Below are 25,366 nucleotides of genomic sequence, written 5' to 3' on the forward strand. Positions count from 1 at the left end.
GAAATCCACATAAAAATAAAAATATCAGCATTTTGAAATCATAAATTATTTTATGAAACGTGTATAAATATTACATCTCAACACAATCACAGTTGTTATTAATTCCAAGAATTTTGATGTGATTGTAAGTACACAGGTCTCTTAGTGGGCCAGGGATTGCTGAACACCCACCAGGTTAAAACCAAACCATAAGGAGGATACAAGGACCATGGTTTTTATTTTCTCTGAACCCTTAGTCTAACTTGCACCGGAAGTTTAATGTATGAAATGTGAGTGGATGTTTCACACAGAATACAACAGGGCCCTTTGCAGTCTACAGACTTCAACACTCAAAGTACGCAAAGTAATTTGATTTAGCGTGTGGCAAGAAGACAGAGCTTTCCAAACCAAAATGAATGAAATGTGCTGTTTTATGGGCTTTTAAATAATTGCCCTGTAATCAACTTCCCTATCCCATGTGCAGACCCCAGCCAGACCCCAGCTCAAACCAGTGCTACATTCCCAGCAGAACATTAGGAAGAGACTACTTCCTCCCTGTAAAGGGGTGATTCAGATAACTGATTTCAAATCATTCCATACAAAGAAGCAATAGGAAGGATTGTTCTCAGGCCAAGACCCAAATAATAGCACATGATAACACCAGACTCATTGATTTGGACATCTTTAGGGTTGTATCTTATTATAGCTCAAATCCATGGTTTGTGAATGGATGCCAGGTTTTAACTTTTGCAAAGTGTGTGAACAAATGGATCTACTACTCATGACCTCATTATCTGACCAATTGATTTTTTTTTGTTTTCCCTAGATCTTGGATCACCCCCTCCCCAAACTGGTAACTTATACATTTATCAAGTGTTCAGTTCTTTAACTTCACATTTGATGCTGAAAACATGTGTGTGGGTGCATGCCCATGCACAACACACTGACTAATAGTCATACATAGGCCCTGGGAAACAGACTCTAGACATCTTAAATATAACCTACGCTGGCCTGTAGAACGAAACTACAATCAATTTCTATTAAAAAATACCTCCCCAATAAATAAAATATTTTAAAATATTGTATGGGAATACAGCAGTTCTAGACGAGTTGATACAAACTGTTGAATTACGTGTTTTGTTGCAGAGTTTGATTTTTTTTTCTTCAAGCACTAAAGGGGCTTTGGAAGGAGCTCAGAGGGATGGAACAGTGTTCAACAGCTCCTCTCCACTCACGCCTCCTATTTCATTTGCAGAAGCACTTGGAAATCCTTGTTCGGTTCGCTTAGGGGCCACTTGTTTTTATTTCCCTGTGAAGACTAGTTTCTAACACATCACCACGCAGTTTGCAAAACTTACAGGGTCTGTTTTCTGCGAGACCCACTCTGGATCACAGAACTGACTGGGCTCCTGGAAACCACTTCCTTCCGGTTTTGATCCCCGCTCTCAGTCTGCTTTTTTAATGGATCTGTGCTGGTAACATGATTTCGAGCTCAGGGTCCGATTTCTCCTCTAAGTCACTGCCTTCCTCCTAGGGGCTTCAAATACGGTGTTGACTTTAACATCTAAAGCTGATTTTCAACTCCTCTGGAGAAACTGCGCTTGATTTTCCTCAGCTTAGTCAATGGTTATGCTTCTGTGTCCTCTGCTGAATGCACAGGGAATGTTGTCCCCTTCTTTTACAGTCCATCAGAGTGCCATTTGATGTCTAAATGTCACGGGAGCCACTCTCAGTCACATCATCCTATACCGTGCCGCCTCTTACCTTCATGGAAATTCTACCTCGCCCAAATCGCTCTACTTTAGCCGTATTAAACCGGTCTTTGCCAGCTGCCGGCTAGGCAGAGGTTTTGCTGTAGAGTCAGTGCACTGTTTCCCCTCAGCTGGATTAATGCTGCAGCTTTTCCACAAGCTCTTTCTACCAGTTCCATTCACATCTCTTGCACCAGCCACATCTGTCTGTGGAGGTCGTTGGCCCTAACTGAAAATGCCCCTCCCTCCAAAACACACACACACACACACACACACACACACACACTGTGGCTACATGCTTTTCCTGGAAGCGCTGTCTCAAGCTAACGATTACATTACGAGACAGTGTTCTAGATGGCACTGCCACTCAATATTAGTCATCAGAGGAATAAATAAAATGCTACCCCTATCTTCATGGAACGTACACTTATGTGGGACCCGTACACAAATGTAGGGCAGGACTTGTTTTTTCTCTCTTATTCGGGATATTGAGATGGAATACTTACTATTTAGTAAAATATCTTGATATCTGAAAGAGCATCTGACTGAAGTCAAGACACCCGTAAAAGCACTCGTGGCATGAAAACGGATGAAGGCGGGCGGTGCCAGGGAAACCACTCTCATGGAAGTGGTCCTTGAACTGGATTCTTAAAACTGGCCTGGATTTGATATGAATTGTCTCGGGCCTTAGTGAGAAGAAAGATTTCTTAAGTTTGTTTGGACACGAGCTAGCGTCTAAACTCAGCCTAACGTGGAAAGGTGCTGTGAGCCATGGCTTGCAAAGACAGACGGGCGTGGGTTCCTGGTGCTACCATAAAGGGGTCTGCCCTTCCCTTGGATGTACAAAGCACAGCACGCAATGGTGTGTGAATGGCGCTGCTGGGCCACATGGCTGAAAGTCTGTGGTATCTGATGTGAGATAAGGAAGCTTAGACTGTGGCAGTGATCCACTCAGCACTCAGTGTTCCTTGCCCTTTCTTCTCATGGACCATGCAAACTGAAGTCACAAAATAAGACATTTCACCTCTCCCATCTGTAGCTCAGACTCTATTTTTACAAACTGGAAAAAAAGAGTGTCTCTCTTTGCCCTGACTTGTTTTTCTACTTTGCCTCTTAATCCTTCTTACCATTCACGGAACTTTTTTTTGTTAATTAGGCTAAAATGTTCCAAGCTACTGCTGGCGAGATTAGTGGGTCATGAAATCAGCTTAGTCTTTTTGAGTAGCATTTCTCTAAAACGTACGAGAAGAAAATTTAATAAATGGTAGGATACACGCACATATATTTGAGCGTCTACGTATTGGCTTTTGAACACTGGGTTATGATATTTTAAAAGGACTAGTTACAGTTGTGGTTGATAAAATCCAAGTCCCATTGAGGCTATAACTATGATGTTTTAAGTCTTTCAGGCTCCTTGGAATAGAATTTATATCCAAATAAAATATCAAATTATGATATAAAAACTGAATGAGATGTTTTATTGATTCTGCTAACCAACCAAGTTAGAATTGTATATTTTCGACTTCCTAAAACTGGCAGGTTCTCTTAAGACTTCCACTATTGGTGACCTTCAGGAGGGACACTTTCAGGTCCAAGCTGCTACGGGTGCCCAGCCTCCCCTGGAAGAACAACACTGGATGCTGCTAACTATTGTTCCTCCCTTGGTAACAACACAGCCTGAGGTTTGGTCCCTCTGGCTTCTCCTGCATTCGCTCTTCATTTTCTAGTGATGGAGACTTCTCAACTAAAGTCCCATCTTGCCTTCATTCTATGTGCACCCCCTCAGGGAACATCTGCCTGGGAAATCCAATCTGACTTTAATTCATTTATTAACATATTTCTTCCTTCGTCTGCTCCCTGCAATTTTCAGATTTCCATTCCGCCAAGCTATTTGCATATTTCCATTCAGACAGACCTTTCACATCAATTTGAACCCATTTAAACCGTAAATTACCTGTCCTTAGCAGCAGCTTTCTCCGGATTCCCTGTGTGAGCTCATGGTGCCGCCTTTTTGGGGGCCGAGCTGGCTAAAATCATCAGCCCAACTCCTGCCTGTCTGCCCCTCACATCTAGTTAGTCACCAGTTGGGTAGTGCACATAAAGAAGTCCCTCCCACTTATCCCAGTGCTGCCCTCTTGTGCCTGTTACCTAGATACTGGCTCTCAATAGCTCTTGCCCAGGTTAGTGCAATTGCCTTTTAATTGGTCTCATTTCTTTTCTTCTTTGCCTGTTTCATTTCTTTCCATTCAGGTCCCCCATGACAGGCTTCCTAAAATGTGCATCTGACCATATTAACCGTTTTGAAAAGAAAGCAAGCCTGGGTGTTTTAAATTAATATAGAAAGTTAAGTAGTAATTTCATGGACTGGCACTCAAATCTTTCTCCAACACAGTCCCCATGTCTCTCATCATCCCCACATCATCTTCAGTAATTGCAGAATCCCGTGTATAACGTGTGCTCCAAATCCTTCTGTTTACTAGCTCTTAAGCATGCCTGCTATTTGTTTTCTGAGCATTTGTGCATATAATTTCTTACCATCCAAACCTGCAAAAATCCCTAATTTACTCTTGGTAATATATTATATATAATAGTATTTCTTTCAATGTGTTCTTGACTATTCTACAATTAAGGATGATATTTGGGGACTGGAGAGATGGCTCAGAGGTTAAGAGCACTGACTGCTCTTCCAGAGGTCCTGGGTTCAATTCCCAGCAACCACATGGTGGCTCATAACCACCATACAGGTGTGCATGCAATTAGAACACTCATAAACATAAAATAAATAATACATCTTTAAAAAAGAATGGTGTTCATGATTTTGAATTCTGTGACCATTTCTTTTAGTCCCAAACTTTTATAAGAAGCATCTCTAAGAAGTGGCAGTATTTTTATTTTGCACACTGTAGCTGTGGGTATTATAGTATACTCAAGAGGGAATTATTACTGATTTTGTTTTAAATCTAAATGGTTCACATTTTAGTAAACAATGAAATGAATGGCATTCCTTTGTTTAAGCACGGGCATCAGAGGAAGAGCTGGGAAAGGGAAAAATAATATTCTATTTCATACAACTATAATTTTGTACTTGAGAAATAAAATCATATATTTTTATCTTCGTCAGTAGCTACCATACCTAACAATCTTTGTTTGACACTGTGGAAAGAATTGTACTTTTGAAAAGAGAGGGCGGTGATTTGGACGAAACTGTTTTCACAACGCAGACAAAGCTAACGGTGAGGAAACAGGATAAGTGTGCACCATCGGAGGTTCACTTCATCTGCATGGCTTTGTGGCCTTTTTATTCCTAAGGTGTCCAGAATTCTAACGCTAGACAAACTGTTATACTTTCTCTTCAAAAGCAAATTCTTAGAGGGAAATGACTTTACCCTGTAGAGATTGCAGTATACAAATCACCCAAGAGAAAGTCCTGATAGTCTTAGCAAAAAGGTAAATGAAAACATGGAGGGGTCTGCAATAATAGATATAAACAACAACAGAAGTTTCAGACAGCATGGAAATGAGATATTTCACCACTTCTTTCCCCGTGGCAGTGTTTCCATGGTACCACGCTCAAACCATCTGAAACAAAAGGGGGGGTCTGTGCTCTTAGCCAGCGCCGACTTCTTAAAAAGCACTTAACAATAAGTGACCCTGACTTCCTCATGCTCTTTTTCAATTGCTTCTTTGATAATTATTTCCCAATATTGAACCAACACATAAGATGAAACATCCACATATGTGGTTTGGTGTATATTCAGACTTTCCTTTCCAACTGAATCACAGATAACATGTAAAGCTTACACAAGACCTGTGCATTCATCACACCACATGCATCAACACATGCACACAGCATTTGTCTCAGCAACGGACCCAATGCCAATATTGATAGTTACATTTATATCAATAAGTATTAATTACTTAAAAGAGGGTTCTAAAACAGAAATAGATCATAGAGTATACACACACTGACATTACTTGTGTTTCTATCTCATTTTAAAAATATCTGCTGTGGCTTGAGATTTTTTTTTGTCTATTCAGAAACATTGGCAAATCATAGAGGCCGTGTGCCAGGCAGATGGGATTACTCATGGGAAAATGCGGTAATGTGCATCAATCTTACTTGTTGCTGGGCGAAATCAGAGGACAAGCGCATGGTTGGCAGTCATTTGGCAGTCCCCTGACAATTCCATAGTAGCCGAGGGCACACCGTTCACAGAAGTCACCGGCGGTGTGATGCTGACAATTCTGGAAAAGAAAATAAAGAGTTGCTTTCAGTGTAAAAGGGGTTACAGTGCATTGTATCCTACAGTTTCCTAGCAATACACAGAGGTCGAGCTCACACACACACACACACGCTCACACACACACACACACACACACACACTCACACACACACACACACACACACACACACACACACACACACACACACACACACACACACACACACACACACTCACACATACACACACACACAAGTACACACACTCACACACACACAGAGAATAGACAGTGATCAATTCTTAGAGATACATTTTTATTTAAGAAGCTGATACATGTGTAGTTGCTATGTTATCAATAAGAGCTTCTGTTTCACATGAATTAATTTCTGTGTACATTGTTCTTTTACTCAAAATTAGCAAATAGAAATTCAAGAATATCTCAAACTTTAGTTCTGTGAGGAGCTCGGGGAGATGCTATAAAATCAGGGCTCTGGTGTACGTCCTTTGAGGGATGCCAAAGTCAAACTAAAGCAGAAAGCTTAGCTATATTGAGAGATGATGCACACAAAAATGACCAGTTTTTATTACAGCATGAATGTCATTTATCTATTTCCTGGGAACCATGAGTGGTTCTTCACCATCATAGAGGAGTCAATCTGACATTGTAATAACCTTTGGTCAATATTTCCTTTTCATGTCTTCTTTAAAGGGAAGATATTCCACTATGTTTGAAGGCATTTTTATGAAGAAAGGAGATGCTCTACGGAGTAAGATACAGTTTTGATATAAAAATGCTCACCATGTAGAATCATACTTCACAAAAAAGCAATCAGTCTAGATATAAAAGGAGGTACCCATGACTCAAGTGAGGAGAAGGATAAAACAATATCCTACCTTGATGAATTTATATCCACTCTAAGAATTTGGAAACAATTAGGAAACACAACAACAAAAAATGTAACCACAAGTATTGTTTAGGAAATATATGATACAGTATTGAGAGTGAGAGGGGAAAAAGGGACACAGGGAATTTAGAGTGAGAGTTCAGGTTGGTTTTGTAAGACAGGATTTGCAGAAGTCAGAGCAATGACTAACTCCTTAATATGCTGAAAGAAAGACTGAAATACTGCAGTAACAAGATATATGTAAATGTATGCCCCCTCTCCAGCCTTGTCTCCAGCCAGTGCTGCCTATGTACTTGGAGCTCACCTCCAGAGAGCATCTGAAAGTCCCTACTTAGGTGTGACCCGCCCTTCCATCGGGGACTTTTCATTTGTAAATCCTGTGTTCAGTCAGTGTCATTTCATCTTCTTACTTGTGCAGCTCATATCAAATGTCTTTTTCTCTCTACCACAGTCCCTGGTGTCCTAAACGTGGTTTAACAGCTCCTTCTATTTAGCTCAAAACAGGGAAGGAAACGCCATCAGCATGTTATTATTCTAAATGACTGAATGAACGAATTCATGTCCTAGGCAGCATGGATGAGATGGGTCAAGATTTTTAAATATGATAAAGGACAGGTACCATAGCTCATAAATGCAGAAAAGTGGTTAGCAGGACAAAATGACTTGTTGAATTATGATGCTAATTTAAATGCCATAATCCTCCTTTACTTGACCATCCAGAGGAATCTACATATTTTAGCAGTCAAAGCCTTTCCATACTTCACTGTAGCACTCTGAGACAATGATTCCAAAATAGATTACTGCATATGGATTTTTGTGTCAAATTATCTAACAAGCCATTGAAGGAATGCGTTTCCCAGGGAAGCCATTAAGATCACATTTTCTAATTACAGAAATAATAATGCCCAAGACAAATGGGTCTTTAATAGTTTTTGGCATTCTGGCATTTACAACAAAATAATTGATTTTTATACAATGTATATATAATGCTAACAACTGAAATCAGTTGCTTAAGTATAATGACCACTGCTAAAAATACAAAGGCCACAAATTGTGGTTTTAATTTTCTTAAATATGAAATTTTACATTATCTCATTACCAAAAAAAAAAACAAAAAACAAAAAAACAAACAAACAAACAAAAAACCCCAAGCATATTTTAACCTTTTCTGAATTACTGAATTTTCACAGATACAGTAACATGCTATACTTGGCTAAGTGAATAAAATATCCTGGCTCATTCCATAAACAAGGCATATAAGTCGTAATGCTATTTTAGAAACGTTGCCACACAGATCCTTCTTATGACTACCCAATAGGTTTTGAAACAGGATGCATAGTATTTTTTCTTACATAGGACATTTTCCATAGGGAAATTTATATACTGTACATGCCTAACAAGCTTAAACACATCCACAGAAGTTTAAACACACTAGTAATTTTCATTAGTATATTAGAATGTGTGAAATTTGCATGCTTGCCTTACACCCTGGATTACAGGTGGTCCATATGACTTCTATACTACCCAATGAATATAACCCAATTTTGTAGCATTTTAGACTTAAGGTGAGGAGTAACTGAATATAATCTTACACTATAGGGACATTTTCTAAGTTTTCTTTCGGGTATGACAAAATGCACAGTTCTTGTAAAGCAGGCCTCTCAGTCTCACATGACTGTAAGCTAGAAAATGTCCCTTGTGCCATGCCAACATTTCATTTCCTTCAGTCTTGTTTTAAGGCAGCAATCTGAGTTATGAGTTCTGCCTTCTAATGTTTGGCAGATGAAGTCCAATTCTCATTTCCCAGAGAGGTGCTCAAATATCCAACATTACTTCGCAGATCTCTCCTAACAAGCTAAGCTGTAAACAATATCCTTACTCAGAGTTTCTTTCAAAGCATTGTGGGTGGGGAGGGTTTACAAGTATGCTGCTGAGATTTGCAAACGTATTATGACTCCTTCCATCCTTGATTTCCAGAGCTTGTAGGCACATCAGTGCCAAGCATGAGTACCTAGTAAATCTGCAATCCAGTGCTCACATCTACATCATCTAAATTAATATAATATGCTGCTATCTTCATCTTCGTATCCCAGCACTGAACACAAGATGGACATATTGGAAATATTTGTAATGAAAGCCACAAGAACACATGGACAGGTGAAATAAATTATTTTTTTCCTGTTAATTTCATATTGTTAATTGTGGGTCAACAGGTCACCTGTTAGCATGTTTCCTGTCATCCTAAAAGTTAGGAACCATTTCAGCTTTATGTAATGGAATATCACTGGGAAACACTTTGAACTTTTACTGTAGAGGGTGTATCCTATGGTTAGTGATGTCTCTGGAGTCTACTGTGTCCCATCTTTTGCTGCCATTTTTACACTCCCTTAATCTTTCAACTATGACTATGCAGATTCCATCTGTAGCTTTGTTTGTGGGGATAATCATAGAACATGAATCAGTTGTTTACTTAAACAATCCGGCATTTGAACAACAAATCCCATCCTCACTGTTTTTGGCTTAAGCAAGTTATTAATTCTGTCGTATCACCTAATCTGTTATAAAAGAAGAAATGATACTGCCTGTCTTATAAATGTATTATAAGAATAAATAAAAAAATCTATGTATAGTGGCCTGTATTTTTACCAGTATATTACCAATATATTTCTAGTCCTGATATATACACATAGTTGGACACACACAGCTAACATTGTTTTAAAAGAATTTGAGATATAATTCATCATCCTGCCTAGGATTGTGATAATATACTGCAGAACAAGAATGTGAAGCCTCACGCATTGTCTGTGTAGTTGGCCTTCCAACTGGCTGGATGTTCGCTATGCTCAAAGAATCTCTTTTCATCTCTTGAAAACAATGTTTATTTTTCTCCAGTTTATAAAACCTTGTTAAATAAACCATAGTGAGATATCAAAATTAACCTCTTCCCTGAGATTCTCCTACCCTGTTTTAAAAAACAAAACCTGGACAGACTTATAACTCACTTCTACCCTGGTACAAATTTTACATTTTGATAATCTCTCCAGTATTTTTCATACGGACCTCTTAATCACCCCTGTAGAATCTGCTTGTTCTCTAGAATTCACCTGAGCTTTCAAAAAAAATCAAACATTCAATAAAGTAAGCATGTGTTCCCTCATCTAGGTTTTTAAACAGCATTTTGTAGTCAAATTAAAGCAAAATTTTCAGACTATTTGGCCAAAGATTTAAAGGCTACCTCATTTTTTAAGCATTAATATTCAAAGCTATTACAAAATATGAATAATCCATATTTTGGCAATGTTGCTAGATATATTAAGGAAAGTTTACATTTTTTAAATACTATACACTCCAATTAATGTCTATTTCTTGAAGAGGAAACTTATTATTTTATTGGATATTTTTTATTTACATTTCAAATATTATTCCCTTTCCCGGTTTCCTGTCCATAAGTCCACATCCCCTCCCTCTCCCCTTCTTCTATAGGGTGTTCCCCTCCCCATCCACTCACCTTCCTGCACCCCCCAACATTCCCTTACATTGGGGGTTCAGCCTTGGCAAGACCAAGGGTTTCTCCTCCCATTGGTGCCCCAAAAGGCTATTCTCTGCTACATATGCAGCTGGACCCATGGGTCAGTTCATGTATAGTCTTTGGGTAGTTCCTGGGAGTTCTAGTTGGTTGGCATTGTTGTTCTTATGGGGTTGCAAGTCCCTTCAGTCCCTTCAATCCTTTCTCTAATTTTCTAACAGGGTCCAATGGGGACACTGTTCTCAGTTCAATGGTTTGCTGCTAGCATTTGCCTTTGTGCTTGTCATGCTCTGGCTGAGCCTCTCAGGAGACAGCTATATCAGGCTCCTGTCAGCATGCTCTTCTTTGCTTCATCAATATTGTCTAGTTTTGGTGGCTGTATGTATTTATGTATGGCCTGGATCCCAAGATAGGGCAGGCTATTAATGGCCATTCCTTCAGTCTCTGCTCCAAACTTTGTCTCCATATCTCCTCCCATGAGTAATTTTGCTCCCCCTTTTAAGGAGGACTGAAGCATCCACATTTTGGTCTTCCTTCTTGAGCTTCATGTGGTCTGTGGATTGTATCTTGGGTAATTTGAGCTTTTGGGCTAATGTCCACTTATCAGTGAGGGTATACAATGTGTGTTATTTGTGATTGGGTAGCCTCACTCACACAGAATGATATTTTCTAGTTATATCCATTTGCCTATGAATTCCACGAAGTCATTGTTTTTGACAGCTGAGTAGTACTCCATTGTATATATGTACTATATTTTCTTTATCCATTCCTCTGTTGAAGGACATCTGGGTTCTTTCCAGCTTCTGGCTATTATAAATAAGGCTGCTATGAACATAGTGGAGCACGTGTCCTTGTTATGTGTTAGCGCATCTTTTGAGTATATGCCCAGAGTGGTATAGCTGGGTCCTCAGGTAGTTCAATGTCCAATTTTCTGAGGAACCTCCAGACTGATTTCCTGAGTGATTGTACCAGTTTGCAATCCCACCAGTAATGGAGAAGTGCTGTTTCTCCACATCCTTGTTTACATAGTGGATCATGTTGATGGATGTCCATATATTGAACCATCCCTGCATCACTGGGGTGAAGCCTACTTGATTATGATGATCATTCTGATGTGTTCTTGGATTTGGTTTTCAAAAATTTTATTGAGCATTTTTGTGTCTATATTCATAAGGGAAACTGATCTGAAGTTCTCTTTCATTATTGGGTCTTTGTGTAGTTTAGGTATAAGCATAATTGTATAAGCATAGTTGTGGCTATATAGAAGGAATTGGGCAGTGTTCCTTCTGTGTCTGTTTTGTGGAACAGTTTGGACCACATTGGTGTGAGGTCTTCTAGGAAGGTCTGATATAATTCTGTACTAAACTCACCTGTTCCTGGGCTCTTTTTGGTTGGAGACTTTTAATAACTGCTTCTATTTCTTTAGGAGTTATGGGACTATTTAGATGGTTTATCTGATCCTGATTTAACTATGGTATCTGGTATCTGTCTAGAAAATTGTCCATTTCATCCAGATTTCCCAGTTTTGTTGAGTAGAGGCTTTGGTAGTAGGATCTGATGATATCTGAATTTCCCCAGATTCTGTTGTTATGTCTCCCATTTCATTTCTGGTTTTGTTAATTTGGATATTCTCTCTGTCCCTCTGGTTACTGTCACTAAGGGTTTATGTATCTTGTCAATTTTCTCAAAGAACCAGCTCCTGCTTTTGTTGATTCTTTGTATAGTTCTTTTTGTTTCTACTTGGTTGATTTCAGCCCTGAGTTTGATTATTTCATGCCTTCTACTCCCTCTTTGGTGCATTTGCTTCTTTTTGTTCTAGAGCTTTTAGGTGTGCTGCCAAGGTGCTAATGTGTGCTCTCTCCTGTTTCTTTTTGGAGGAACTAAGAGCTATGAGTTTTCCTCTTAGCACTGCTTTCATTGTGTCCCATAAATTTGGGTATGTTGTGTCTTCATTTTCATTAAATTGTAAAAAGTCTTTAATTGCTGTCTTTATTTCTTCCTTGACCAAGTTATCATTGAGTAGAGCATTGTTCAACTTTGATATATATGTGGGCTTTCTGTCGTTATTTTTGTTATTGAAGGCAAGCCATAGTCCATGTTAGGATGCATGGGATTATGTCAGTCTTCTTGTATCTGTTGAGGCTTGTTTTGCAACTGATTATATGGTCAGTTCTGGAGAAGGTACCATGAGGTTCTGAGAACAAGGTATATTCTTTTGTTTTAGGAAGAAATGTTCTTTAGATATCTGTTAAATCCATTTGGTTCATAACTTCTGTTAGTTTCTCTGTGTCTCTGTTTTGTTTCTGTTTCCATGGTCTGTCTGTTGATGAGAGTGGGGTATTGATGTCCCCCACTATTATTGTGTGAGGTGCAATGTGTGCTTTAAGCTCTAGTAAGGTTTCTTTTATGAATATAGTTGCCCTTGCATTTGGAGCATAGATATTGAGGATTGAGAGTTCATCTTGGTGGATTTTTACTTTGATCAATATGAAGTGTCCTTCCTTATCTTTTTTGATAGCTTTTGGTTGAAGGTCGATTTTATTCAATATTATAATGTCTACTCTAGCTTGTTTCTTGGGAACATTTGCTTGAAAAATTGTTTTCTAGACTTTTACTCTGAGGTAGTATCTGTCTTTGTCACTGAGGTGTGTTTCCTTTATGCAGTAAATTTCCGTGTCCTCTTTACATATCCAGTCTGTTAGTCTGTCTTTTTATTGGGATTTTAGCCCATTGATGTTAAGAGATATTAAGAAATAGTGGTTGTTCCTTCTGTTATTTTTGTTGTTAGATGTAGAATTATGTTTGTGTGTCTCTCTTCTTTTGGTTTTGTTGCAAGGAGATCGCTTTCTTGCTTTTTCTAGGGTGTAGTTTCCCTCCTTTGTGTTGGAGTTTTCCATCTATTATCCACTGTAGGGCTGGATTTGTAGAAAGTCATTGTGGAAATTTGGTTTTGTCATGAAATATCTTGATTTCTCCATCTATGTTAATTTAGAGTTTTGCTGGATATAGTAGCCTATGATGGCATTTGTGTTCTCTTAGGGTCTGTATGACATCTGACCAGGATTTTCTGGCTTTCATAGTTTCTATGAGAAGTCTGGTGCAATTCTGATAGGTCTGCCTTTATATGTTACTTGACCTTTTCCCCTTACTGCTTTTAATATTCTTTCTTTGTTTTGTGCATTTGGTGTTTTGACAATTACGTGACAGAAGGAATTTCTTTCAATCTATTTGGAGTTTTGTAGGCTTCTTGTATGTTTATGGGCATCACTTTCTTTATGTTAGGGAAGTTTTCTTCTATAATTTTGTTGAAGATATTTACTGGCCCTTTAAGTTGGGAGTCTTCACTCTCTTCTACATCTATTATCCTTAGGTTTGATGTTTTCATTGTGTCCTGAATTACCTGGATGTTTTGGGTTAGGAGCCCTTTGCATTTTAAATTATCTTTGATGGTTGTTTAGATGTTTTCCAAGGTATCTTCTGCCCCTTTGATTCTCTCTTCTATTCCTTGTATTCTGTTGGTGATGCTTGGGTCTATGACTCCTGCTATCTTTCCTAGGTTTTCTATCTCTAGGGTTGTCTCCCTTTTTGCTTTTTTCATTGTTTCTTTTAAAACACTTTTAGATCCAGCATGATTTTGTTCAATTCCTTCACCTGGTTTGTTGTTTTTTCCTGTAATTCTTTAAGGGATTTTTGTGTTTCTCTTTAAGGGCTTCTACTTGTTTACCTGTGTTGTTCTGTATTTCTCTAAGGGAGTAATTTATGTCCTTCTTGAAGTCCTCCATCATCATCATCATCATAAAATGTGGTTTTAAATCCAAATCTCGCTTTTCCAGTGTGTTAGGATATCCAGTATCTGCTTTGGTGGGAGAACTGGGCTCTGATGATGTAAGTAGTCTTGGTTTCTGTTGCTTAGGTTCCTGTGCTTGCCTCTTGCCATCTGGTTGTCTTTGGTGTTATCTGGTCTGGCTGTCTCTGACCGTGGCTTGACCCTCCTGTAAGCTTCTGTGTCAGCATGCCCAGAGGCTTGTTTTTTTTTTAATTTTTTTCAGCTGGATCTGGGACCCGAGAGCTGCTTCTGAGTTTGTGTGTCCTGAAGCCTCCAGGGAGGTCACTTGGAGCAGAAGGGTTGATCTTACCTCTGCTCTCAGATGTGTCAGAGCTCCAGGGGACTGGCTTTTGGCTGTCAGCACAGGCAGAAACTGGAAGGTTCCTGCTGGTGATTGATTGCTCCTAGGTTCCTGTATCCAGTGGGCATTAGGCAGATTCATTTTGTTCCAGGAATGTGGTCAGAACTGGCAGTCTCCTGTGAGCTCTCAGGATTGTCCCCACTTCTGAGAGTCCAGCTCTGTCCCCCCATGGGATTTGGGTACAGAGAGCTGTGGGAGTGTTTCAGCTCTGGGTGCAGGCAGAAACATGGAAGTGTCCAGTTCCAGATGACTTCTGCCTTTGTGTGTCCTGAGGCCACCAGGTGGGTCCCTTGGAGAAGAGGAGTTGCCTTTACCTCTGCTCTCAGGTGTGTCAGTGCTTAACTGGCTTTCTGCTCTTGGCCAAGAGAAAACTTATAATTAAATTACAGGTATTGATTTTGTGTCAGACAAGAGTGAAGGGGATTTGTATTTTTTAATTTCCTTCTAAAATTATACTTCAAACACAATAAAAATATTATTATTACAAACTACCCCTTTAAAATATAAGTTAGCTAAAGGTTCAATATTATGGAAAATAAGACATAAAACTTACAGGTGTATAGCGATCATTACGTGACAACAGCTACTGTGTATGCCTCTACCCACCTGTCGTTTATCCATATGACTCCTTTTATATGCCTCTCTATTCACTCATAGTTAGCACACTACCTCTACTTCTTAGAGTGTAACATCTCATAAGTTTTAACCTTTCATTGATAGAAAACCAAGTCCTATCAGGATCAAGGACAGCCACTGACATATTTGTAGTAAGAAACAGTGTGGAAGGTTTAGAAACTATCCAAACCAAGGATGAGGCGACCACTCTCTTGAAAATGTCATATGGAATTAGGAAGAGCACAGCCACACAGTAGTGCTTATTGGGAGAGTTGTTTAACCACATGTTTCTCTATAATTATATGCATATTCTTTCTATTACTAATAAAGGATGATAAAAAGTAAATATAGTAAGAAGAATAAATGAGCTCCCACCTCTAAATACCATCTCTTCAAGGGGTTTAGCTTGGAATTTGTTTGTTGAATGTCTATACCATTATGGTCCTTTGATGTAATCCTAACTCCTAATGGCATGGTCTTGGGAAGTAGCCCTTTGAGATGTAGTAGAGGATTATGTTTGAACACTCCTGGTTGGAACTGGTGCTCTTACAAAAGTTAGAGTTCCTCTACCATGTGAGGACATTGAAAAATAGTGTTCCTTGTGACCTGGAAATGTCTATACCAGACATAGAAGTTGGTGAGTAGTCCAAATTTTAGAACTATAAAAATTATTTTTGTTGTTTATAAGCCTATGAGCTTGTTGTATGGTGTTTTCTTGTAGTAACTCCAATAAGCTAAGATAGAAAATGTTGCATAGTGCTAGACACAATAATGATTATTTGGATTGTGATTATATATTAATTAATAGCTTGTTAGTTTTAAGACTGCAAATGAAGGATAATGTGGTAATTGTCAATGCCACTTAGAGTGCCTTTTAATTTTATTTTAAAACATTCTATTTAGTTTTATTTTATGTGTTTTGCTTGCATGTACATATGTGCATCATGTGACACTCATGGAGTATCAGGTATATGTGGACTCCTCAAGAGTGTGTTAGATGCTTTGGAACTAGAATTACAGGTAGCTGTTAGCTTCCATTTGAGTGCTGTGTCCTGAACTTGGATCCTCTGGAAAAGCAGCAAATTTTCTTAACCACTGAGCCCCATTTAACTGCTTTTTATGAAGTCAACCATCTGCTAAGTCATGTTTTAAGCTGTTTATTGACTATTTTATTTATACAATAAATAAAATCTGTATACAAATTCGCTGAGAGGTACAACTATTATTGTTATCAATTGATAAATATAGAACCCCAGGCACCACAAAAATTAAAGAAACTGCCTAGGTTCATCCAGTCAGTTGAGAGTTGAAGTCAAAATTTGAGTCAAGATAATGGAGCTAAAGCCTGACACTGAAGCAAAATTAGGGACACAGCAAAGTGTGACAGATATAACTTTAAGCTGGTATGGTAGTTTAAATATGCTTGCCCAGGGAGTGGTACTATTAGGAAGTGTGGCCTTGTTGGAATAGGAGTGGCCTTGTTGGAGGAAGTGTGACGTCATGGCAGGATTTGAGTTCCTCCTCCTAGCTGCTTTGGAAAACAGTCCTCTCCTGGCTGCAGTTGGATCAAGATGCAGAACTCTCATCTCCTTCTCCAGCACCATGTGCCATGTCTGCCTGGACACTGTCATGCTTCCTGCTGTGATGATAATGAACTAAACCTCTCAAATTGTAAGCCAACCCTGATTAAATGTTTGCCTTTATAAGAGATGCCTTGGTCATGGTGTATTTTCAACGCAATAGAAACCCTAGCTAAGACAGCTGGAGTCCACAGAAATCAGTATGCTTCTGTCTCCTTGATTGCACCATGAGGTTATAATAATAGTTGTTTCCTATTTGCCTCAGAAGCCTGCTTCTAAGATAAATAAATATGTCTAACTTCAAAAGTTCCCCTAAGGACAATATCAAAATTCAAGGCATAACAATTTATATATAACTGTGTGTGTTTGATGAACGTATTTATTTGTTTCTTACTTCATCTTGGGATTCTTAGAAAATAGACTCTCAGTGAGGACTCTTAAGGCAGAAAACTATTCATAAAAACCAACTGAACAACAACAATAACAACAACAACAAAAAAGAAAACAGGAAAAGGACAATAACTTTTGTTTAATAAAAGGGAAATTAAACTTTCATTTATGACTGTGTTTAAATCAATCATTTGAAGCAAATGTAATCCTTTAAAACTACATAAGGCTAGTGCATTTAACTTCCACATATTATCTGTTGAAATTTACAGACAAGCAGAAAATAAGGCTATGACATCAAAAGCAAATACTAATTATTTTGGGAACTCAAGGAAAGTTAATATTACTTATGATTTTACTCTCAGTTCTCTCATCTTTAGTCAGAAAAACTATGCACAAAGACCTCTAGAATCTGCCTTTATTCTTGTTCCACCTGCCACAATCATGTGCTGTATTTTAATAACCTTGCCTGATTGAAAGAAGTATTTCTGAGAATATAGGAATAAAAAGACATTTCTTAATATGACAAGAAACAATTGTCTTTCTCAAAAATTATTTTCTTTTCCTTTATAATAATTTATGGTTTATTTTATCTTATGTGCATTGGTGTTTTCCCTGTAGATTTGTCTGTGAGGGTGCCTGATCTCCTGGAGCTGGAGTTATAGACAGTTGGGAGCTGCCATGTGGGTGCTGGGAACAGAGCCTAAGCTCTCTGCAAGAGCTCTTAAGCTCTTAAGTGTTAAGCCATCTCTCAGCCCAGGAATGATTTTTCTTTAATAAACCAGCTCTGTCAAGCTTACTGTAGAAGAATGAGACTCTAATATTAAGATCATGAATTAGAAAGGTTGTTGATTATTTATCTATTTAACATTTTAGGCTATTCCTGTCAATAAAATTTATAAAATAATTATTATAGATATGGTATATGACAAGAAGCTAACATGTACTGTAAAATAATAATCAATAACTATACAGTAAATATAACTAGCTGAACATTGATAGGTTGTGAATAACAATGTTTGAATATCAAACACATATTAAGATTTTATGATAAAGACTAGTTAGCAAATGATCTGCTAACAAAAATACTGGAATGTTAACTACTGAAGTTAAAATATATAATATATATATAATTTTAATGTGCAAAATGTATAACCTATCCTTTAGAATAGTTTAACCATAAGATATAAAATGTTTAAAGAGAGAAGACAATAACATTCCTAGCTTAAGGAAGCACAACCGACCTGTATAAATACAACAGTTCCTTAAAGTGCAGTTTATTTCAATTTCAATCAAAATCCTAGTTATATATCTTAGAAAATGGATAAAATGATGATTAAAATGTCACTGGAACTAATATATGGAATCTAGTTCAGAAAATTACAGGAAGTAAGGGTGATAAAATCTGTGTATGTTACTAAATAGCACATTCTAAAAGGAAGGGAAGCAAAGCATTACAGTAAAAACCAAAGGCAAACAGACGATCTGAGCCTTAAGCAGATTTTAATACGAAAAAAGATAACAATGCATATTTAGAAATCATGAGTTATAAGGAAGAAGGGATATTAATCAAGAAGATGTGTCTTTTAATAATATCTTTGAAGGAAAAAACCACTACCACAAAAACTTATAGAATTACTAGAGAAGAATTAAAATTAAGTGGTAGGAATTATGCAAATAGTGTGGGATCACTGTCTAGGTGCGATCCTTATGCGCCTGTTCCAGATCACTATGGGAACATGTGTATGTAGAGAAGCAAAAGGCCATCCTGGGAATGCAATGTATTGATATCAGGGTAATGAAAAGAGAGGGACAAAGAGAGGAACCAGGGGGAGAAGGGGGTGATTCGAAACCCTCATGCTGGCATAGCTGGACAATCAACCAAACATCAACTTCCGAAAACAACGCAGAGATGTATGGTGACAAACTCTGTTGATATGTCACAAAGGGTAAACCCTGGGACTGAGTGAATCACGGGCTTTACCATAGCCCTGGAAGTAAAAATCTTGATTTTATTAACTGGAGTTCACATAGAATAAGAGAAACTGCGAATGGCATAAAGAAAACTCTTTGGTGATGGAGGGAGTGGTAGTTAGAAGGAGGTATAGAGCCAAAAGACTTGTTCTGTTTTGAATGATGGTGTGAATGGGATGGGAGATTAAGAGAATGGTATCTTTGAACAGCAGAAAGTGTGAGAATCAGACATACACAGTGAAGCCTTGTCTCTCCTTCCTGGACTTACACTCTCATTTACCACTCGCTAGACTCTAAACACACAACCTCGTGTGTGCTCCACAAGAGCTCCACTATGAGTTACATCTCTAGCCTAAGAGTCTGTCTTTTCTAGAAAGAATATTTTTTCCAATGGAAGGAAAAGAGTCAGAGTAAGAGGTAACAGAGACAAAAAGTGATCAAGGGTTGCTGAGGTCATGTGAGCTACAGCCTCCTTTCTTCTGCTTGCTGCTGGTTTCATATGAAACAACACCAAGGGCTGAGGAGATGTCTCAGTTAGAAAACACTCCATCCACACAAGCATGAGGGTCTGCATTTGAGTCCGAGGACACAAACAGGCTTTGCATGGTGTTATGTGTTTGTAACCTCAGCTCTGTTGCAGCAGAGCACTCTGACCAGCCAACAAGGGTTACTCGGCAAGTGCCATGGCACTGAGAGACCCTGCTTCAAAAATCAAAGAGAAAGAGAAAGTGAAAGAGAAGGGGAACGAGAAAGACAACAAAGGTAGATGGAGAATGATAAGAAAGCCCACGAGGACATGAGAAATATAGTGTTAAGTCTTGGTGAGATTATGATGTTGAAAGGCTAAGGGCTGAACAGGAGAGAGACAGACAGAGGCCCAAAAAGAAGATATTCAAAATGGAGAAGGCAAAGGCAGAAGAAATTAAGAAGGCAGAGAGTGGAGAGTTGGTTTTTTATGATCATTAAAATCAAGAAGGATTACATCAGTGGTTTGCTTAGGTGATGGAAACGACACAAAGGAAACCGATTAGAGAATTGGGCGTCTGTTCAGGGGCAAGTGGTTAACTAAACAAGCAGACAGAGCAGAGACAGACATGGGAAAGAGCTAAAGCTGTCTGATGCCACAGAGGAGAAGGTGGGGAAGGCTGAGACTGGCAGTATGGGACAGGGATGCCACCTTCTCTTCAGGGTCAGGAACATGAAGAACAGCAGAAAACAATGACTACTTAGGAGGGCCATATGGGTGGCAGACTGTGAGGGGACAGCCAGATTTCTATAAGCAAACTGAAGAGAAAGCTAGGGGGAAAGAGAATGGTACATGGGATTTTATTGATGTTTTACCGTGAGTTCTACAAGGTTCTGTGGAAAAATGTCAGAAGACTAGAAGAAGATGGGAGACATGGATGTCTAGAGATATAAAGTGATTCAACTTTAGGGGATCAGCAATGACAGAGGATCCTGAAATACCAAGTGTGAGAGACTGGAGGGCCCAGATGGTTCAAAAGCAAATGGTGGTTCAGGGTTCTGCCTGTCACCAGGAAGATGCACCACTAACAGTTGCCTTAACTCTATGAGAAATAGGTAAGTTACAGTGTATACAACCAACGCACTTAAGGATGTTCATGATAGCCACATGTACAAAGCACAATATAAAACTCTAACAGTACTGCATGCCCGGTTTTTAAACACAGACAAACCCAGTGGGAAATATTTAAAATACTAAAATATTTTGTCTTAGGTCGTATTGGGGGAAACTTTTCTGTAACAACTTTTCTTTCTCTTTTCTTTTCTTTTCTTTTCTTTAGATCTTCCTTTTTCCACCACCACCCCTTCCATTGTTTTCTTTTGAATTTTCAAAACTGGAAATCGAAGTTAAGACCTCATATAGGCCATTTGCTCGCTCTACCATCCTAACCCTTTAAGCATTTTGTTATAATTTCCAGATTCCATAAAAACCCGCTTTTGCTCATAATTAGAAAATAATATACCACATAATTTTTGACCAGTGTGTTCTCCTGCGCTCTAAGATGATATTATTCCATTTTTTGGAGAGGAACTGAGGGTTTTTCCCCATCATAATTCTTCATTACATCTTAAAACGTAGAACATGGCGACTGTCCTTGCCCCTTGCGTTTTCCGTTTCAAGCACACAGCTACGCTCCTTGCCGAGGAATCTGCCTCTGCGTGGAGGACTGCATATTTGGAAAGTGAAAGGAGTGCACAGGTCTTGTCCATGAATCTGCAGGTACCTACCTGGCACACTGAGGTCTCAGGATCACACTGGCTACTGTGTCCATTACACTGACAGGGAACACAGGTTCCTAAGGTTGGTCCGGGAGTTCGGCCACCTGGTTCAGAACGCACTCGGTAAAATCCTGGTGCACACGTCTAGAAGAAAAAGAAGGCGATTAGGACAGGTATGTTAGCATGCTTGCTTCCGCACTGAAGTTCTTCAGTGGTTTTAAAGATGTCCTCTCTGTGTGTATGTGAATTTGGGGAGTCCCACTTATAAGCATAAATGACAATTTTAATATGTTTCTGTCGTGGTTTGCCCTGGAGTTATCTGTAAATGATGCTAACTCCACTGCCTCAAGGACAGCTGCCTAGTCAGTACTCAGGACTCATGTGACTTCACCAGAACCTTCTCCCCATTTAATTTGTAAAATGCAGGTGAGGGTAGGTACAGGATAGAAGGAGGCCTGTCACTGGATGAGAAGGAAGGATGGGCGGGAGAAAAATTTGAAGGAAGAGGAGGAGACTGGAACGGAAATAGGAAGAGGGAGGGAGAGGGAGAGAAGCCGTGACAGACCAATACGGAAGGTGACGTTAAGATTCTGCTCTGTGTATTTACAGGTTGTTATTAATGTTCTTAAGGGATGGATGTGTATTGGGCTTTGTATGTTTAGGTGGGCAATTATATCTTATCAAGTGGGTCAAAGGTTATTGTGTTGTATGTTCTTTCATGTGTAGATTTAAGTGTAGTGGAGTGTGGGCGGCTGGTCTGGGCCATCACGGAGTTGGGATGTGTGTTTCTGGCATGGAAACCTGCCTTGGGAACTAGATAGGTAGAGAGATTGCTGCCAGGCTCAGAGAGAGGCCTTCAGCAGTGTGATATGGGATGGAGCAGAGCAGGTGAGAGGCTTTGCTGACTGAGAATTAAGATATCCAGTTGATATCTTGCGGCACTGAGGTGTAGGACCTAAAGTGGGTAAAAAGACATTTTATTTTTTATATTTTTACAACAACATACTTCTGCTAGGTCCCTCTTCTGTTCTCCAGCACAGGCAGCCTCATGCCATCAGATTTTCGCAGAGGAAAGCTTTCATTTGCATCTATTGCCTTTTGCCTGAGAAAGCCTGAAAGTGTCCTTTTCTTGAGTGGTTTATTTTTAACTAACATTGTCATATGGACTAACGAGATGCTAGCCCAGTGTCCTTGACAGCTGAAAATATGCTTTTCTACGCTTGATAGCTAACTAGCAAATGTCCAAAAACATCTTAGTAAAACAAAATAAAAAATCCTATAGTTACATTATTTATATCAATATGATTTAAAACTCATATAAAGGAAAAAAATCAAAATAATAAAATCTCTGGGTCTTGAAACTACCAGACATTTATAAAATTTATTTTTTCCTGATCTGTATTTTTTTTTCATTTTGCAATGAAAACAGAGCTAACAGAAAATTGTTGGTAAGCCTGACATATGCAAAACCCTGAGTTTCATCTTCATGAAAGTTTCGTTATATGCTTGTATCAAGAATAGCATTGGAAAAAAAAAAAAAAAAAGAACAGCATTGGATTTCTGTGAAGAGGCCCTCAGTTTGAGGTGCACTGACATGCATACCAGGCTCAATGCTGTCTCTCATCAGACAGTGTTTGATTTCTGATTAAGAGATGGAAGGCAGTTCCTGGATACCACGGAGGATTATGAAGAGGCTGTTTAAACACCTCTCTTAAAACTCTCTTCTGTTGAAAAGAGAATGACAGCTCGCTAAGTAGGCATATATGTTTTACCAGGAGCTTCCTAAAGCATGCACATGCTTTGGATCTGGCCTAAGTAGCTCAGAATAAAATAAACAGAAGTTCCAGAGAGAGAGAGAGAGAGAGAGAGAGAGAGAGAGAGAGAGAGAGAGAGAGAGAGAGAGAGAGAGAGAGAGAGAGAGAGAGAGAGAGAGAGAGAGAGAGAGAGAGAGAGAGAGAAATCAATGCTCAGTGCTCTCCTTGAATTTATTTTGATTTGTTTAATGTGTACCTCAATTAAGCACTTAATGAAGGGTCTCTTGGCTTTTATCAGCCTATAAGAAATTCTAATGAGATTTAATTCCTTTCCGAATTTGAGCAAACTATAGAAAGGCTGAACCCATTAGTAAAAAAACAACAGAACAAACAAACCCAAAACTTTGTATCTTTTCGGTCTTATAGTACATTCAAATATATATTGTACCTTTGGGTATGTAATCAGTCATGTTATTGACACTTGAGGTTAACTTTCCCCATTGTTACAGAAGGAGTGTAGAAATTACAGCTGAAGAATTCATTTATAGATAACTACCCTGTGAGCTACAATGCATGCTTTGAGCTTTAGTAAAGCTTCTCTTATGAATGTGGGTGCCCTTGCATTTGGAGCACAGATATTCAGAATTGAGAGTTCATCTTGGTGCATTTTTCCTTTAATTCGTACAAATTGTCCTGCCTTATCTTTTTTGATAACTTTCTGTTGAAAGTCCATTTTATTCAATATTATAATTGCTACTCCAGCTTGTTTCTTGGGACCATTTGCTTGGGCATTTGTTTTCCAGCCTTTTATTCTGAGCTAGTGTCTGTCTTTGTCACTGAGGTGTGTTGACCCTCCCGTACCCCTGTGGGTCAGCACTCCTGGGAGACCAGCTCTCCCCTGGCCAGTTTTGGGTATAGAGAGCTGTGGCAAAGGGTCAGCTCTGGCACCGATGGAACCCAGAAGCAGGCCTTTCCTTTTGCTGTTCAGATATTTGGGGAATTTTGAAACGTTCTGATACTTGGCTTTACCCATAAAGACTACAATTGAGTTGATAAAATGAAGGGCAAGAGGCAAGTTAAAACTCCTGAGAAGGTGTTAGTAGTGGTCATGGCCGAGGGTCACTGAGGGCCACTCATCATCCTGTGTTTTTAAAGTGTATTTGAAAGGGGAATGTGGGCTCCCTGGAACTGCACCCTAATGGACATGGGAGCTGTGATTTCGAAGTAAGTCTGTGTGAAGGCTATGGTCCAATTATTGTCTTTTGGACATGACTTCCTTATCCCACAAATCAGCAGGTGTATTAACTGAGCTGACATCTAAACTTTCTTCTTAAAAGTTTAATTTTTTTTTTAAAAGCTCACATTCTCTTTGCTCCTTGCTCTCTTGCTCTTCCCCTCTTCCCCTTTGTCTCTTTTTACCCCAATCCCCTCCCCTCTTTCCTCCACATGCTCATGGCTGGCCTCTATTCCTCTCCTCTTCTATTCTTCTTCTCTCATTAACCCTTTCCACATTTGAAAAAAAGAAACAGTTTAATATGGTGTTTTGGTGGACTGTATTACTAAACAAAGAAAAAGTGACTCTTTTTCAATGTAAGAATTAGAGTATTATCAGATTGTTTTAAAACAACATGTCACATTTATCTCCTTTTAATCCTGTCCTTTCCTGGATCACCTTGAATTTATTATTTCCATTAAAAGTTAATTGGAGGTGTTTTTAAAATATCAAGTCTTTCTGCCCTCATTGAAGACAAAGGGGACAAAATTCAACAGCACAAGAAAGCCTGAATAGGACAGAAAAGGCATTACTTTCACATGTTCTCAAAAAAAATTTTTTTTGGAACCCGATGAAGAATTTAAGAAAAGCAAATAAACACATCTTCAGACTTCATTTTGTTAGCTTTTCTTCCACCTATAGTTCCGATTTTTCCAAAATTCTATTCTCCTGTCCTGAAATTGGCACAACTCAATTTTTTTCTGTTCTTTTTTCATTTTTCCTTTCACCATGTGGCATCTCTCAAAAAACTTTAGAATCAAGTGTGTACAAAAGATGTGGGGAGTAGAGCTAATAGAATTAAGAAGAGCGGTGGGCCAGCATCTCTCAGATCCTCTCCTCAGAGACAATGGAAGCTGACAGGGGCAGGAGCCAGTGAGCACACTCTTCCTGGGATCCCTGTGCTGGTTTTGCACCCAGGCCAAGATGGCTTTAGCTTTTCTCCTGACACTATCGCTGCAGACAGGTTT

At 38.9% G+C, this 25,366-nt stretch overlaps 1 protein-coding gene across 1 annotated transcript in view; it reads right to left on the reverse strand.

Moving 5' to 3' along the window:
- Lama2 (laminin subunit alpha 2) overlaps positions 1–25,366 on the reverse strand; it is a 470,233-nt gene that overhangs the window by 176,901 nt on the left and 267,966 nt on the right. Inside the window, exons 30-31 of the mRNA XM_032895270.1 lie at positions 21,381–21,515; positions 5,851–5,975 (exon numbers count right to left, since the gene is read on the reverse strand). Of these exons, the coding sequence (XP_032751161.1) occupies positions 5,851–5,975; positions 21,381–21,515 (260 nt within the window). The remainder of the gene's footprint in view (positions 1–5,850; positions 5,976–21,380; positions 21,516–25,366) is intronic.

The sequence above is a fragment of the Rattus rattus genome, chromosome 2 (assembly GCF_011064425.1).
Source record: "Rattus rattus isolate New Zealand chromosome 2, Rrattus_CSIRO_v1, whole genome shotgun sequence".
In the NCBI taxonomy this organism is placed as follows: Eukaryota; Metazoa; Chordata; class Mammalia; order Rodentia; family Muridae; genus Rattus; species Rattus rattus.